General features: G+C 40.8%; 1 protein-coding gene across 3 annotated transcripts in view; it reads left to right on the forward strand.

Annotated features, from left to right (window-relative positions):
* LOC126236888 (intraflagellar transport protein 80 homolog) overlaps nucleotides 1-18,414 on the forward strand; it is a 448,716-nt gene that overhangs the window by 366,920 nt on the left and 63,382 nt on the right. For all 3 annotated transcript variants that reach the window (XR_007545000.1, XM_049946524.1, XM_049946525.1), the window contains one exon: nucleotides 13,867-14,006. Coding sequence is in view for 2 of the 3 variants with exons in the window: in XM_049946524.1 (XP_049802481.1) it covers nucleotides 13,867-14,006 (140 nt within the window). In the remaining variant the exon portion in view is untranslated. The remainder of the gene's footprint in view (nucleotides 1-13,866; nucleotides 14,007-18,414) is intronic.

Here is an 18,414-nt window from a genome sequence, read left to right on the forward strand (position 1 = left end):
GGTGATGTCCCAGTCTCCATCACTGCCCATAACAGCTTAAACATGGTCCAAGGGATTATATTCCATAGAGATCTCCTCTTGAAGTCTGATGACAAGTTGTGCACTGACCTACAGTGAGAGGTGTCGATCAGGCATATGTATAGGGGGCCTAAGGACAACAGCGTTGCTACCAGTGTCTTCATCTTGGCCTTTGAAGGAGATTCATTGCCTAAAACAGTCAAGGTGATGATATACCAGTGTGATGTTAAGCCATATGCAGCGATTCAAATGCTGGAAATGTGGACTCATGTCCTCTCGATGTAATGTCAGTCCCACATCTTGGTAATGTGGACATCCATCACACATGAACATTCCTTGTGCCTCTCCTCCCATTTGTGTAAATTGTGGAGAGCACCATTCGCCCTGTTCACGGAAATGCACTGTTTTTCAGAAAGAGTGGAAAATAATGGAATATAAGACCCTGGACAGACTGGCCTACACAGAGGGCAAAAAGAAGTATGATCACTTATACCCCGTGCCCATGATCTCATAATATGCTGTAGCTATGATGATGTCACCCTCTCCTACAATGGTAACCCCACCTTCTGTGCCTCATGTAGTAGATCCTCAGGGTCGCCAGACTACGCCTGCCTCCTTGATGCTTGAGGACACTCCTCCTCCCATTGCTCCCTTAACATCTACTTTGGGAACAATGCCCTCCCCAGCCATCGGGGACATCAGCCTCCTCTGGCTCCACTTGCAAGGAAGGGGTCCCTCAGGACACTGCCTTCCAAGGTTTCTGCTGCTGAGAAACTGGACATGACCAGTGGCTGAATGAGCCACAAGCTGCTCGTCATAGGGATTCACAATCTTCATCGTTTCCTGAGACAAACTCAGAGAAGCCCTCACAGCCAGAGAAACTGGAAGAGAAGTGAGAGACCAGAGAGAATAAATCTATCAAGAAGAAAGAGATTCTGGTGGCCCCCACAGCACTTCTGGCAGGTTCAAATTCTGAGGTGAGGTGGAGATTGTAGCATCCCTCAAGGACCTAGAGCTCTGTGGAGACTCAGAACCAACGGACACAGAGGCCACAAGCCCTCACAGTTGGCAGCAGGTGACCCTGAGGTGTAAACTGCCTCCTTGGTCCGTTCATGCCTTCCCAGACTATAGAAAGCATCAATCTCCAGTGGAATTGCAGTTGGTTTTTCCCCCCAGCTGGTTGAGTTACGACAACTCTTGAGCATTACACGTTTTTTTTTGTTTTTTTCCCTCTTCAGGAAACCTGGTTTCCAGCAATGCGGAACCCCACCCTTCATGGCTATTGGGGACATTACAAAAATCGTAACAGGATGTCAGGCAAAGTCTGTGTATATGCTCTTACTGCTATATATAGTGAACCTGTGTACCTTGAAACATCTTCAGGAGCTGTGGCTATCAGGGTGAGCACAACACAGGAAATTACCATCTGCAACATCTAACTTCCTCAAGATGGTGAAGTACCACCACATGTATTGGCTGTACTAACTCCTCAACGTCCTCCAACTTTTCTACTTCTGGGTGATTTTAAGGCTCGTAACACTTTCTGGCTGTGGTAAAGCTGTCAAGAATCTGCTAATTCAACTCACCCTTTTCCTCCTGAATACAGGTGCCCACACTCATTACACTGTGGCACATGGTACGGACTCGGCCATTGATCTCTCTGTTTGCAGTCCTGGCCTTCTACTGTCCATCCACTGGAGAGCTCATGATGACTTGTGTGGTAATGACCATCTTCCACTCTTCGAGTCCCTCCCCCAGTGTCACTCACCTGGACACTTGCCCAGATGGCCTCTAGACCAAGGCTGATCTGGGTCCCTTTCATCTCGGCTACAACCATTGGATCTCCATTGCTTGGTAACATCTGTGTGGTGATCCAAGATGTTACTCCAACCATTGTTTCTGCAGCTAAGTCAGCAATCCTTTGTTCCTCTGGTTGCTCCTGGTAGAACACATTGCCTTCGTGATTGCCTGAAATTGCTGTGGCCATTAGGGATTGTAGGTGGGCCCTACAATGTCAAAAGCAGCACCTGTCAATGGAGCAGCTCATTGTCTTCAAATGGCTCTGTGTCTGGCTGTGTCAACTAATCAAAAGACAGAAGCAGGAGTGGTGGGAACAGTAAATCTCCACCACTGGAACACGAATCTCTCCTTCCCAGGTTTGGACTAAGCTTTCATGCCTTTACAGATGTCAGACCCCTGCAGGTGTTCGTGGGATTTTCACACATGGAGCTGCATATACTGACACATGGAGATGCATATACTGACCCAGACTTAATCACAGAGTGTTTTGCTGAGCATTATGCTTTAACCTCTGTGTCTGAGAATTACCACCCTGCCTTTCATACCCTAAAACAGCAAGTGGAACAACAACACCTATCTTGTACTACACACCACCCTAAGCCATACAATGCTCCATTTAGGGATTGGGAAATTCTCAGATCAATTGCAGATTGCCCTGACACAACCCCTGGGCCAGATCGCATCCATCACCAAATAATTATACATCCATCAGTTGGTTACCAGAGTCACCTCCTTGGTGTCTTCAACGGCGTCTGGAGTGACAGCGAATTCCTATTGCAATGGTGAGAAAGTATCATTGTTCCAGTGCTAAAACCTGGTAAGAACCTACTTGACATGGATAGCTATTGTCCTATTAGCCTCTATAACATTCCATGCAAGCTGCTCCAATGTATAGTGAGTTGGCAGTTGTGTTGGCTCCTTGAGTCCCAAGGTGGTTTTCAGCAAGGTCACTCCAGCACTGATGACTTGGTATTCCTGGAGTCTGCCATCTGAATGGCCTTTACCTGCCATCAACACTTATTGCTGTCTTTCTTGACCTGACAAAAGCCTATGACACTACTTGGTGACACCACATCCTCACTATATAGCATGAGTAGGGTCTCTGGGGCTCACTCGTGATTTTTATACAGAATTTTTTGTCTCTCCACACCTTCAGAATCCAAGTCAGTGCTCCACACAGTTCCCCTATATCCAAGAGAATGGGGTCCCACATGGTTCTGCACTGAGTGTCCCACAACTTTTAGTGGCCATTAATGGTTTTTAGCAGCTGTGGGGTCCGCAGTATCACCCTGCTTATTTGCTGATGACTTCTGTATTTCCATTTGCTCGTCTACTATTGGTGTGGCTAAACATTGACAGCAGGGAACCATAAGAGTGGCACAGTTGTGGACCCTCACCCACGGCCTTCCCATTTTGGCTGCCAAGACTTGTGTCATGAACTTGTGTCACCATCGCACAGCTCACCTGCACTTTATCTTGATGACCACCTCCTTAATGTTGCGGACTCTTATCACTTTTTAGGACTGGTTTTTTATGTCCACTTAACTTGGCTTCCCCCTCTTCATCACCTTACGCAAAAGTGTTGGCAGCACCTTAACATTCTTCAGTGCCTGAGTCACATGGACTGGGCTGCAGATTGCCCTACACTGTTGTACCTGTACAAAGCTCTTGTACAGTCCTGTTTTTACTATAGGAGCCTGATGTATGGTTCAGCATCGCCCTCAACATTGCGAATGCTGGACCCTATACACCATTATAAAGTTTGACTTGTGATGGGAGCTTTCTGAACGAGCCCAGTGAACAGCCTACTCGTCGAAGCTGGGTTCCTTCACTGCATCTCAGATGACAACAACTGCTTGCAAATTATACTGCACACATTCACAGCTCACCTAAACATCTGAATTACCATTTCCTTTTCCTTAACACAATGATTCATCTCTTGCAATGGCGGCCCAAATTGGGGATTACAATTGCAGTCCATGACCAGACCCTTCTCACTGAACTCAAGTCTTTCCCTCTACCACCTCTCCTCAGGGTCCACCCTCGTACATCTCCATGGCATATACCTCAACCACAGCTTCATATGGATCTCTCAAAAGATCCAAAAGACTCAATTCATCCTGCGACCCTCTTCCAACTGTTTCTCTGTATTCTGTACATGTCACATGGTTCAGAGGTAGTTTACACAGATGGCTTGATGGTCATATTGGGTTCACTTATGCTCATGTGGCACAGTCTGAATGGGGCTACTTTTTAAATGGCTGCAGTGTTTTCACTTTAGAGCTGATAGCCATCTCTCGTGCTCTAGAGCATATCTGATCCTGTGCTAGCGAGTCCTTCCTCATTTGTAGTGACTACTTGAGCACCTTACAAGCTCTTGACCAGTGTTATCCTCACCTTTCTGTGTTAATGGCCATCCAAGAGTCCATTTACATCCTTGAACAATGTGGATGGTCAGTAGTCTTTGTATGGACCCCGGAACACGTCAGAATCACAGGAACTGAACTTGCCAACAGGCTAGCGAAAGAGGCTACTCGCAAACCGAGTCTGGAGATCATCATACTGGAATCTGATCTTTGATTGGTATTATGCTGCCACTTTTTGGACATTGGAATATGGAATGGCACATCTTGACTTTGCCGAACAAGTTATGCAAGGTAAAGGAGACAGTGAATGTGTGGCAGTCCTCAATGTGAGCCTCTCACAAGGACTCCATTTCCCTTTGCTGGCTTTGCATAAGCTGTACTTGAGAGTGGTCCACATCTTATTGCACTGTCCAGATTTAGCCATCCTGAGACAGACTTTTAACCTTCCTGACACACTACCTATGGTGTTAGGTGAAAATACCTCAATGGATGATCTAGCTTTTTGTTTTTCTTTTGGAGGCATTTTTTTATTACTCGGTGTAAGGGTGGGCATGAGGCCTTCTCTCCCAGGCCCTTACCCTGCCTCCATTTTAACTCATCCTCGCTTCTGTGGTGCTGGCTGTTTGACTTCATGTTTATCTTTTCCCCATTTGTGTTTCTCTTGTCCTGTGTTTTTAGGCTGAAGATTTTAGTGTGTTGCAGAGTGCGTGGCACATCCTTTTTTATTCTTGCTATCAGCCAGCCCAGGCCATCTACTATATTGTTTTAATACCATCTTCCGCTTTTTCCCTTTCAGTTAATGTTTTCACTTTTGGCTTGCTTCCTTCATTTTCTTTCATTCAGTGAGCCCCATTTAGTTTTTTGTTCCTTCCCCAGATTTCAGCTGAAAGAATTCTTTTAGGCTATGGTTTGAATCCTAGACCTGTGGGACTAAGGAAAAAGGGGCTCATGACCATGCAGTTTAATCGCTTTACTCTACAAACCAACCTCCCAAAGCGACGTTCCGCTGCCCACCCAACTTCCACAACATCTTAGTCCACCCCCCTGCCACTCCCACACCCAACCCCTGCCACAGGGATCATACCCGTGTTGAAAACCCAGATGCAAGACCTACCCAATTCACTCACCCAGCGTCACCTACTCCACTCCCAGCGCAGGCTTATCCTACCCCATCAGAGGTTGGGCCACTTGTGAAGGCAGCCATATTATATACCACCTCTGCTGCAACTACCGTACAGCATTTTATGAAGGTACGACAACTAACCAGCTGTCAACTAGACTGAATGGCCACTGCCAAACTGTCACCAAAAGCAAGATATACCACCTAGTGGCACAACATGCAGCAGAGCACAACATGCGAGATTTCTGTGGCTGCTTCACAACCCGTGCTATCTGGATCCACCACACTGCCACCAGCTTTTCCAAGCTGTGCAGATGGGAGCTATCGTTACAGCACATCCTTTGCTCCTGTAACCTTCCTAGCTTAAACCTAAGGTAGCTCACTGTCCTCCCCCATCCCCCATCCCCCACCTACTAGTGTGTGTGTGGGGGGGGGGGTGGCATGCACATGTGTGTATGCATGCGGTTATGAGTGGGCATGTGCATGTGGGAGTGGGTGGGTGTGGGCATGTACACCATGCACTGCCCCTGTATCCCCACCTAATTTGTGTGCTTTTATCTCTTGCCGTAGCCTATGAAATCATGTGCCCACCCATCTGCCATCTCTACCTTCATCCCTAGCTAGCTCACAGCGGCTCCCCATTTTCCCATGAACTGCTAGACTCTTCCCCCCAATCCCCTCCCTGTCTCCTGCCTGTCTCCATCCCTCACCCCACCCCACACTGCCATTTCACCCCAGTACAGTCACTGTGGACTATAAAGAGCTGTCAGTCAACTGAGCACAATATAGTAACAAGGGTGCACATGGGAGTGTGTGTGTGTTTGTGTGCATGTTATCCCTACAGCTAGAGAAATGAAGAGCATTCCAAAAGCTAGCCAATCTCCATACCTTGTGTTTGTGAACCTATCGATGATGCAGCACTTCTGCCTTTTGGTGAGTCGTCTCCTTTATTTCTAAATAATTCATAATTTTCAAACTAAACTTTCTTTACACTTATGAAATTCTCTTTAACATGTTTTTCAGCTCTCCACGGTCTGTTACCAACCTATCATTTACTCTTAATACCACCTGCTCCTCTTCATCTGTGTTTTTACCTGTCTTCTTCTTTGCTATGGTCAATATTATAGTATTTTGCAGCATGTAAGACTCACATTTTTCTTCAAAAAATTGCCTCCAAAATTCAGGTGCATTTTATACCAGAAATTAACATAAAAATGTCCAGCATTTGATTTAAAATTCCCACGTTATAAAAATGGTCATATATTTGCTATCACAAGAAACCTATCTCTATTTGGCAACAGTTGGATCAACTAACAGCAGCAATGCGGTGCAACGATGTGAAGAACATGAATTGGAAGGAACTGAGGATTGCTTGTTAAAACTGTCTTCACCTACCCCAGAACATTGTCTAGCCTATGATGTGTCATTGCAGTTTGTGGTGCTAGTGAAAATGAATTGAAAGCGATTTGTGTTATCAGTAACAGTACAATATTTTTGTTAGTAGCTAGTTTCGTAATAGAAAAAAAATAAAAGGTATTCATATTATGTGGGCTGTAAATTGAAAGTGATAGCATATGCAGAAGTAATTCACTATTGTTCGGCTAGTAATGGAGAACGGAAAAAAATGAGGATGACTAAATGTGCAAATAAAGAACTGAATGCAAAATGGCCAAAAATAGAAGATGACGTATCGAAATGGATTCAAGAACATCGACAAAATGGCATTGGAATTAATACAAAAATGATTCAAGTACACGCTAATAAGCTAGCACTACAGTGGAACCTAACAGACTTTAAGGGTGTAGTCAGTTGGTGCTACAGTTTCATGAAGCATCATGGGCTTAGCATGCAAATCAAAACCAAAATATCTCGGAAAGTACCACAAGAATACGGAGAGAAAATATTGTCTTTCCACTGCTTTATTATTCAACATTGAAAGAAAACCATTGTGGAACTGAGGCAAATGGACAAAACTCCTCTGATATTTGATGTACTGAGTAACGGAGCTGTTGCCATGAAAGGTGCAAAAACAGTAACTATAAAAACACACGGACATGACAAAAATGCACTACATCGTTGTCCTTTCATGTTGTGCTCATGGTACTAAACTTAATCCAGTGACCATTTTCAAGCACAAAACAAATGCCAAAACCTTCTGAAATACCACCAGGTGGTGTTGTTCACTTACATGACAAGGGTTGGATGGATGAGGCTGGTGTGAAACTATGAATTAACAGAGTGTTGGAGAGAAGGAAAGGTGCTTTATTGAAGAAGAGTTCTCTTCTTGCGCTGGATCAGTTTAGTAATCATTTGAAAAATTCTGTGAAAGGGAACACTGAGACGGGGAAATACAGAGCTTGCTCTTACTCCAGGAGGACTTACTTTACAATTGCAACCTCTTGATGTCTCAATAATTAAACTATTAAAGTGTATATAAGAGAAGACTAAAACAAATGGATGATGGATGAAACCCTACATGAATTCACACCGAAGGGAGCTTTAAAATGACCTACAATAAAACAGTCATGGCCTAGAATGAGAGAATACATTATTATTAAATCTTTCAAGAAGTGCATCATAAGTAATGCTCTTGATGGCAGTGAAGAAGACCATGTTATATATGAAGAGGACAACAATGAGAATGAAGAAAGTTCAGGTGACAATTTTTACTGATTTTAAAGTTCAGTTCGGTTTTATAAACAAAGAATTTTTTTAGTATGGCTTTGAAATCTATTAATAAAAATGGTAAAAATGTTATTTTTTTTGAAAAACTGCTTAAAAATTAAGGACGTCTTGTAGTCTGTAATGTCTTATGGCCCATAAAATATGTTATCTTCTTTTTGTTATCTGATGTGACCATAATTTTCTCATAATGCATTTGCCTTGATGTTTTGAATAGTGATATATGTGGGGGGAGATAATGGAAATTAATTAATAATTGCTTGAAATACTGGAAAAATTGATAGGAAAGAATAGTTGAAAGAAATTTGAAGGTAATTTATGAATCTGTACACAATCCTGGTTCAACTTTAACTGATACCAGTAGCAACAGATCTTCAGTATCAATATACTCAAGGTCAATTTTCATAATTTTGTGTTACATATTGCTTCACGTTAATTCCATAGTGTGTAGTCTTGATTATGACAATGTCAATGCAGGATTGCTCCTCCATTGTTCACATAAATTCTTCTTGTCTGCTCTGAACCACTTGATGCAGGATCTCGACAGCGGGTGGACATCTTAAATGTGCTAATAAATTATGCCTTCTGAATATCTTTTTATACCACTTTTAATGTACAGTTGAAATACACATTTTTTAATGATGTTGGTATGACAGATCCAAGCATATGTCTGCATGCTACCACTTATAGGAACAAATGGGTGCAGACACAGCAATTAATAAACTGAAGAGCATACTTCTTATTTTGTTTCATACAGATGTATCAAAACATTATCCTTGCCACAAAACAACTTATCAATTTATCTTTGCCAGTGTTTGTAACCCATTCAGTTTACATATAGCTTACATATAAGAAAAGAATGAATAAAATTATATGTTTCAACACAGTTTGCATTCCTATCTTCAGTATTTTGCAATATGTTTTGTAATGAGCTATAGCATCAACATCAGAGCTGTTTCTGACTGACAGATAGTTCTCTTAAAGTCTTACAAGGTATCTTTATATTGTGAGTAATCCATGGCTTCTTTGTAGACTTTAGTGTGGGCTAATTTTGTGGGAAAACAGTTTTCAGATACGGTAAGCAAATTTCCATTCATGCCATCAGTACTGGATACAACACTCCAGTTCATTTCTTTGAAGAGTTTCCTAAAACAATCAATTTTTGGCTTATTGAACTCATATTTAGAAGATTTTGTATCCTGATCAGTATTAACATTCAAGAAAAGAAATTACATGTTGTCATCCAAGAAGCCTTTGAGTAGTTGGGAAGTAGTAACTAAATTGTATTTTAAGGTTACTGACTACAATTAATTCTCACTGGAAGAGTTTTTAAGAAAATTTACCATAAAATTGAAATCAACAACTTTTTAAATTGTTAAATAGGCAATAAACTTCAAGGTGATTTATGAACACATTAAAATTAACTGCAGGTGTTTGGTATACCCTTTCTATTAGGAAGTATTTATTAGAAAACTCTGCTTCTGTTGTACAGGCTTCCATATGTTGCTCTTGTCATCATTTACAGATGTTCATGTGTTTGTTTTTTGTTTTTGTTTTTTTTTATTTTTTTTATTTTTTTTATTTTTATTTTTATTTTTTTAATGACAGTTCCTGATCAATGTGACAACTCCTCCTTTCTCCATTTCTGCTCTACGGAACTGAGATGCTAAACTATATCCTGTAACAATTAAGACATCTATACCAGTGTATCAGACAGTGGAAAATCCAAGATGGAATGTAACAATATTGTGAAAAGGAAAGTTGCTACTCACCATATAGCAGAGATGCTGAGTTGCAGACAGGCACAACAAAAAAAACTGTCACAGATATAGCTCTCAGCCGGTAAGGCCATCATCAAAATTAAATGACAAACACACACTCACATGAACGCAACTCACACACACATACCATACACATATACCAGAGTATACATGATGTTCAGAGAGACAGATTGTGTCACCTGGATTGATGAGTCTAATTCATCATCCTTACAAAGTGATCCTAAATCCTCTTGCCACCTTGCCCAGTCCAGTACTAGGTTTAAACATGGTGGTGACATGGTATTCCAATCCTAGTTCGTTCTGCAAACATTGGCCTACACCTCTAACAACGGCGAAACTTTCTTTCTCTTTACCGACTTCCCTACATTCTTACTTTCCAATCTATTGCTTAATGTTGTGCCCTGTCTATAACAACATCTACCTCAGGCTCCTCAGTTTCTAAATAACTGAAACAACAGGGGAAACATTTTTCAAATTCACCACAAAGCTTTCAAATGAAGTTCTAAGCCTGTTTCTTCCATTAGTCAGTGTCACTTTCCACCTCTCTTTACCATTCTGCCTCCTTAACCTTTCCAGATCTTTTCTAACCATAACTAATTCAGCCAGAAGGGCAGCAGTTTCACATCTTGTACCACTGTCTTCCTATCTGTACTGCATATCCTACAAAACCACTGTTATGCTTGATTTCCTTCCCGAATTCCCACACCGCTACAGTCATCTCAATGGAAAAAAAGCTACAGCATCCATCACATTATATCTGAACTAACAATTGTATAGCAAGTTGGGCACTTTTTATTCATGGTCAATTAATACTTTAATAAGAATAAGTCAGTTATTTTACTGGTAAACAAGAAAACACGTTTACAAAAATTTGGCCAGTATGCAACTGCTTGTAAACAAACTACTTCTGTAAAGTTCCTGAATTAGGCAGCTTAAAATTTACACTATGTTCTGAAAATATGAACTGAATAATGAAGGGATATGCTCTACTTAAATTGCTGAAAGTAAAAAGAACATTAAAGAAGAGTGTCTAAAGTTACTGCACCAAAATGTAGACAAAAACATAACTACAACTTAAAGATCTTTTCATTTTTGCTGTTGTAATACATCAAGAAAAGTAAATCATTTAAAAGTAAGCTTATAAAACACCAATAAATGTATTTATGAGTAATCTGTGCTAAATTGTTATTACAGTCTAAATAACTTATCTTTAAAAGAGTGCAATACTGACTTGGCTCACCTGGCACAGGGCTGCCAACGGGGCTAAGAATGGACTATTTTACATTATGCATAGAGAAGTTTAACAATAATTCTTCCCACACTCCATATGTGAATGAAATTGGAAGAAACCATAATAACCGATACAATTGGGAGTAACCTTTGCTATACATTTCACGGTAATTTGCAGAGTATTGATGTAGGTGTAGAATGGAAATTAACTTGATTCCTTTACTGGCTGGGTGGGCACTATTTACAAATGCCCTGGCCTGTCATGTCCTCAGGTAGTCAACATGTCATAATGCTGAAATTATATCCTTTACTTCAGTAACACCATTGGTTGCCAAATGGGTGGTCGTACCAAGCTACTCGTGCTGGACAGGGTAGTATACGAGATATGTTCAAAAAATTCCAGACTATTCATAATTTTTGGAGCAAAATGCAGTTGGCATCCCTGCATATGCCTGTGTGTAGCTGCTGGACGTTTCATTGTTGTATGGATGTTAGTTATTGTGCTTTATTGTGTAGAACACTGTGTCACACAGTCTGCGAATTTCAAGATGACATGAGTTAGAGAAGCAACACGCCTGTGTTAAATTTTGCGTGAAACTTAAGAAAACTGTTACAGAGGCACTTCAAATGATGCAAAAAGCCTACAGTGCTGAGTGCTAAGCCGTACTCAGTATTACGAATGGGTCACATCTTTAAAAATGGCTGGACGGGAGTTAAAGATGACGCTCATTCAGAACGCCCTTCAATGCCTACCGATTGTGCTCATGTCAGGAACATCAACGAAATTGTGCATACCAATCAAAGACTAACTGTCTCAGAGATCACAGAAAAATGTAGCAATTCAGTTGGATCGTATCACGAAATCCTAATACAGCATCTTGGAATACATTGTTTTGCTGCCAGGTTTGTCCCATGGCTCATGAGGTAAGACCAGAAAGACCTACGCCTCACAGTCTGTGAAGAGCTTTCGGATCACACAAACGAGAATGAGATGTTCCTTAAGATATCATAACTGATGCTGAGATGTGTGTCTATGGTTATGATGATGAGACCAGGGTTCAGTCTTCACAATAGATCGGGAAAGGTTCTCCGTGACCAAAAAAAGCTTGTCAGGTCATATCAGATGTCAAAGCCCTGCTGATTGTTTCCTGTGACTGAAGGTTTAGTTTATCATGAATTCGTGTGACAGGGAAAAACTGTTAATGAATGGTACTATCGGGTTGCATTGCAATGCCTCCGAGAAAATGTGAGAGGGAAACAGCCTGAAATGTGGTGTGACACAATTCATGGCTCTTGCATCATGATAACGCAACTGCACATTCATCCCTGTTGGTGTGTGACCATTGCACAAAGAACAAAATCACTGTGCTGCCTTATCCTCTGTACTCTTGAGACCTGGCTCCTGCAGACTCTTTTTTATTTCCAAAGCTGAAAACCCCATTGGAAGGACAGAGGTTTACAATGATAGATGAGATAAAAGAAAATTTGCAGACGGTGTTTCACACACTCCACCAGGAGGTGTACCAAGACTGCTTCCGGAAGTGGGAATGATGTTGGGAGCAGTGTACCAGTTGTGAGGAGAGTATTTCAAAGGAGACCATGCACAATAAGTAAAAGATAAGCATAGAAAAATACTGTGGACAAAGTTCCAGAATTTTTTGAATAGACCTCATAATTCTGAAATACCTGCTTGTTGCAATCTGTGTAGGTTAAGCAATTATCAGGTGGTGACCTGCAAGAGCTTGAAATCTGTCATTACAGTAAATATCACAACAGCTTTTGGTGGTTCCATGTGCCATACTTTAAAAACTGGAATAAACTCATCAACTTCGATCAAAAGTAAGGGTTCTGCTCATTAACATTTGATTGCATGCTTAATAAGGGGTACCACCTGGAAGTTCTACACCATTTTCATGAAGTAATCTGAAGAAAATTTCCTCATTAGTGACAGAACAATTGATGGTAGTTGCACCACAATTTGATACTAAATCATGAAATTTTGGCTAAAAACAAAACCATAAAACAACTGACATGACCACCTGTGATTTCCTAATACTACTGAAGCTGAAAAGAACCATGAAAGTATGACATTTTTCCAATCTTGATGAGATGTGGAAATTATATATAAAGAGTCTCCTTTATACCATTTATTTTAGTCTTATATAAGGGGTTTAAGTTGGCTGTTTGGCAACATTTTATATAAAATTTCCAAGTTTAATCACCCATGTGACCGATTCTAAGTTGATTATGATGAAGAAGACCCTATTGGGGACATTTGTCTGCTTGTGTCTGTGTATGTGTGGTTGGATATGGGTGTGTGCGCGAGTGTATACCTGTCCTTTTTTCCCCCTAAGTTAAGTCTTTCTGCTCCCGTGATTGGAATGACTCCTTACCCTCTCCCTTAAAACCCACATCCTTTTGTCTTTCCCTCCCCTTCCCTCTTTCCTGATGAAGCAACCGTTGGTTGCGAAAGCTAGAATTTTGTGTGTATGATTGTGTTTGTTTGTGTGTCTATCGACCTGCCAACGCTTTCGTATGGTAAGTCACATCATCTTATATATGATGCTGGCAACAATCAGAGTATATTGAAAAGAAAAAAAAGTTGATTTTATATTCTTAAATTCCAGTATATCATAAACAGGATTAGTAAGTAGCCGTTTTAATACTTTGCCTCTGAAGCTAGTTATGTGGACTGACCAATGAATGAATAAAGTGTTTTATAAAATATGAGAATTGCAGTAATATTTGGATCAACTTTGATGTTTCCATTTGTTATCTTTCACGTATTTCTCTTTGTGCTATACTTGGATAATATAACTTCAAAATTCACCCCTTTGAGGCTACTTAGAAAATTAAATTTCTTTTTCAGGAAATCCCAGTTGCAGCTGCTAAAGTAGCTGAAGTGTCACTGCTTGCTGGAAGTACACAAGATGCCGAAAATACACTACTGCAAAATGGACTAATATACAGAGCTATTATGATGAATATTGATTTTTATAATTGGACAAGGTATATTATGTGTATAATTGTGATACCTGTTAGAATCAAAATATTAATGGTTGTAAAATATGGTAATGTTACATCTTACACAAAAAACTAAAATAATATATAATTAATAAGAACTTATATACAATGAATGATTCAGATCCTTTATTTACCATTGACCACCTGTGGTGGAATAGGCATTTTACATTGATAGCATGCTACATTTTCCTTCAATAGTACCTTACAAACTAAATTAGCTTTACACATTCCAAATAGAACTAGAAATGACAGGAGTAACAATAAAATAATTAATAAATTCACTCAGTCATGTCACATAATAAAAACTTAAAAATTAATGTTAGTTGATTTTATATTCTTAAATTCCAGTATATCATAAACAGGATTAGTAAGTAGCCGTTTTAATACTTTGCCTCTGAAGCTAGTTATGTGGACTGACCAAACAGAAAATTGAAGTTTATCTAATATTCTTAAGTTATTGATTGGATGGGAATTCTCCATTTTTGCCAGCCTGTGCCTAGGTATATCTAATTTTATTTTGCATCTAGTGTTATGATGGTGTATATTTTCCCTCATTTTGAAATCTGTTATATTGTTTTTTCACATACAGTGATGAGATGTGTATATAGAGGTTAATGACTGTTAATATTTTGAGCTATATGAATAGTAGCTGAACGTGCTCTGATCTGCCAGCATTGCTCATTGCCCTTACCATGTTCTGTTGAATGTTTAGAATTTCACTGATGTGAAGAGAAAGTCTCCCTATCAGCAGTCCATACATTATATGTGACTGAAAGAATCCAAAATAAATAACTCTTAAGCATTCTTTTGTTATAAAGCCTCTCAGTTTCTACATTAAATAAGTAACTCAAGATAATCTTGTACAGGCATGGTTGATTTGGAGAAAAGAGAACCACCTGTATGAGTATCAAGAGCTCAGATGGAAAACCAGTCCTAAGCAAAGAAGGGAAAGCAGAAAAGTGGGAAGAGTATATAGAGGGTCTATACAAGGGTGATACACTTGAGGGCAATATTATGGAAATGGAAGAGGATATAGATGAAGATGAAATGGGAGATATGATACTACATGAAGAATGTTAGCACTATTGACCACATTCTGATCATTAGTGAAGTGATAAGCAGAGCAAAGAAATACCAACAGCCTGTCTGCATTGCCTTTGTTGATTTTGAAAAGGTGTTTGACTCCATTAGCAATATAGCTGTCCTCCAAGCTTTGAGTGAGCAAGGAGGGGGAGCAGCATACATCGAAGTGCTCATCAATATCTATGAAACTTCTTCAGCCTATGTTAATATCAGCGAATCAATTCAAGAATTCCACATCATGAAGGGCATCAAGCAAGGAGACTCCATCTCCCCAAAACTATTCTCGGCTGTACTGGAAATGGCTATGTCAAAGCTGAGCTGGTAAGGTAAGGCATTTAGAATTAATGGAAGAAGGCTTACCAACTTGAGATTTGCTGTTGATATTGCCTTACTGGCCAATGACTTCACAGAGCTCCAAAACTTAGTTACAAAATTATGCATTGGAATGGCAGTTGGTTGGCTTGAACGTGAACCTTTCCAAAACAAAAGTAATGTCCAAAAATGTGTACCAGCTGGAAATGTGCAAGTCAAGGACAGTCCATTAGAAGAGGTCAGTGAATATATCTACCTTGGCCAAATTATAAATACAAAGGGAGATTTAAGGCCAGAAATCTACAACTTGGCTGGTAAGCATTTGGGAAGAATTCAACAGTATTCAGATCAAAAATACCAGTAACTCTGTAGAAAACAGTATTTGATCAATGCATTCTTCCTGTGCTGACATATGGTTGCAAGTCATGGACACTGAACTCATTTACAAAAGAGAAACTTAGGACAGCACAGAGAGAGATGGAAAGATCAATGCTGGGCTATACAAGAAAGGATAGGAAAAGGGCAGATGACATCCCATATGTGATGAAGGTTAAGGACATCATAGAGACAATAGGCTCCTTGAAATGGCTGTGGGCTGGCCACGTCGCAAGAAGAAAAGGTAGTAGATGGATGACGCTCGTACTTGGAGTGGAGTCCGAGAGAGCATCGGAGGCTGAGAGGAAGACCACTGGACAGATGGGACAAAGATATCAAGAAGATCGCTGTTAGCACCTGGCAGAGAACTGCCCAAGACAGTTCCACTTGGAGAGGACTGCTGAAAGCCTATCTGAATCCATGACCCGAAGAGGCCACCTCATTTAATGATTGAGTTGGCTAATGATGATGATGTTGATGATGATGACTAGTGAATTAAGTCATCAGTCATCATCAGAATGGGAAGAAATTACATATGGTGTCCCACAAGGATCCATCTTAGGGCCATTGCTTTTTCTTGTGTACACTAATGATCTCTCATCAGTTACACTGCCAGAAGCAGAGTTCGTTTTGTTTGCAGATGACACAAGTATTGCAATAAATAGTATGTCAAGTGTAGTTCTAGAAAGAACTGCTAATGATATTTTCATGGATATTAATAAATGGTTTAAAGCCAACTCACTGACATTAAACTTCTAAAAGACTCACTATATGCAATTCAGAACCTGTAAGAGGTTTCCACCCAGCATATGCATAAAATACGAAGAAGAGTAGATAGAAGAGGTTGACAGTCTTAAATTCCTGGGATTACAACTTGATAATAAATTCAGTTGGGAAGAGCACACCACAGAACTGCAGAAACGCCTTAACAAATCCGTATTTGCAATTCGAGTGTTAGCAGACATAGGCGACATAAAAATGAAAAAGCTTGCATACTTTGCCTACTTTCATTCCATAATGTCATATGGTATAATATTTTGGGGTAACTCTTCAAGTCAAACAAAAGTTTTCAGAGTCCAAAAGCATGTAATACGTATTATTTGTGGAGTAAATTCACGGACGTCCTGTAGAAACCTCTTCAAAGAACTGGGTATACTAACTACTGCCTCTCAGTATATTTACTCATTAATGAAATTTGTCCTAAATAATGTATCTCTTTTTCCAACAAACAGCTCAGTTCATACATACAATACCAGGAACAAAAATGATCTGCACAAGGACTTAAAAGCACTTACTTTAGTTCAAAAAGGGGTCCACTACTCAGGAACATTCATCTTCAATAATTTGCCAGTAAATATAAAAAATTTAGTTACAAATAAAGATCAGTTTGAAAGGAGCCTGAAAGACTTACTAGTGGCCAACTCCTTCTACAACATTGACGAATTTTTTAATAGAAACAAATGATGTATTGTATATATTCATACTATTAGTATTGTTATTTCAGTTTAAAAAAAATAATAATAAATTGACATGTTCCACATCCACGAGGATCTCCTCAGCACGGATCTATGGAACGAAAAACTAATCTAAATCTAAATCTAAATGATGAAGAATTTGACAGAGCACTGAAAGACCTAAATTGAAACAAGGCCCAAGAGTAGACAACATTCTACACTCCTGGAAATTGAAATAAGAACACCGTGAATTCATTGTCCCAGGAAGGGGAAACTTTATTGACACATTCCTGGGGTCAGATACATCACATGATCACACTGACAGAACCACAGGCACATAGACACAGGCAACAGAGCATGCACAATGTCGGCACTAGTACAGTGTATATCCACCTTTCGCAGCAATGCAGGCTGCTATTCTCCCATGGAGACGATCGTAGAGATGATGGATGTAGTCCTGTGGAACGGCTTGCCATGCCATTTCCACCTGGCGCCTCAGCTGGACCAGCGTTCGTGCTGGACGTGCAGACCGCGTGAGACGACGCTTCATCCAGTCCCAAACATGCTCAATGGGGGACAGATCCGGAGATCTTGCTGGCCAGGGTAGTTGACTTACACCTTCTAGAGCACGTTGGGTGGCACGGGATACATGCGGACGTGCATTGTCCTGTTGGAACAGCAAGTTCCCTTGCCGGTCTAGGAATGGTAGAACGATGGGTTCGATGACGGTTTGGATGTACCGTGCACTATTCAGTGTCCCCTCGACGATCACCAGTGGTGTACGGCCAGTGTAGGAGATCGCTCCCCACACCATGATGCCGGGTGTTGGCCCTGTGTGCCTCGGTCGTATGCAGTCCTGATTGTGGCGCTCACCTGCATAGCGCCAAACACGCATACGACCATCATTGGCACCAAGGCAGTAGCGACTCTCATCGCTGAAGACGACACGTCTCCATTCGTCCCTCCATTCACGCCTGTCGCGACACCACTGGAGGCGGGCTGCACGATGTTGGGGCGTGAGCGGAAGACGGCCTAACGGTGTGCGGGACCGTAGCCCAGCTTCATGGAGACGGTTGCGAATGGACCTCGCCGATACCCCAGGAGCAACAGTGTCCCTAATTTGCTGGGAAGTGGCGGTGCGGTCCCCTACGGCACTGCGTAGGATCCTA

The sequence above is a fragment of the Schistocerca nitens genome, chromosome 2 (genome assembly GCF_023898315.1).
Source record: "Schistocerca nitens isolate TAMUIC-IGC-003100 chromosome 2, iqSchNite1.1, whole genome shotgun sequence".
NCBI classification, from domain to species: domain Eukaryota; kingdom Metazoa; phylum Arthropoda; class Insecta; order Orthoptera; family Acrididae; genus Schistocerca; species Schistocerca nitens.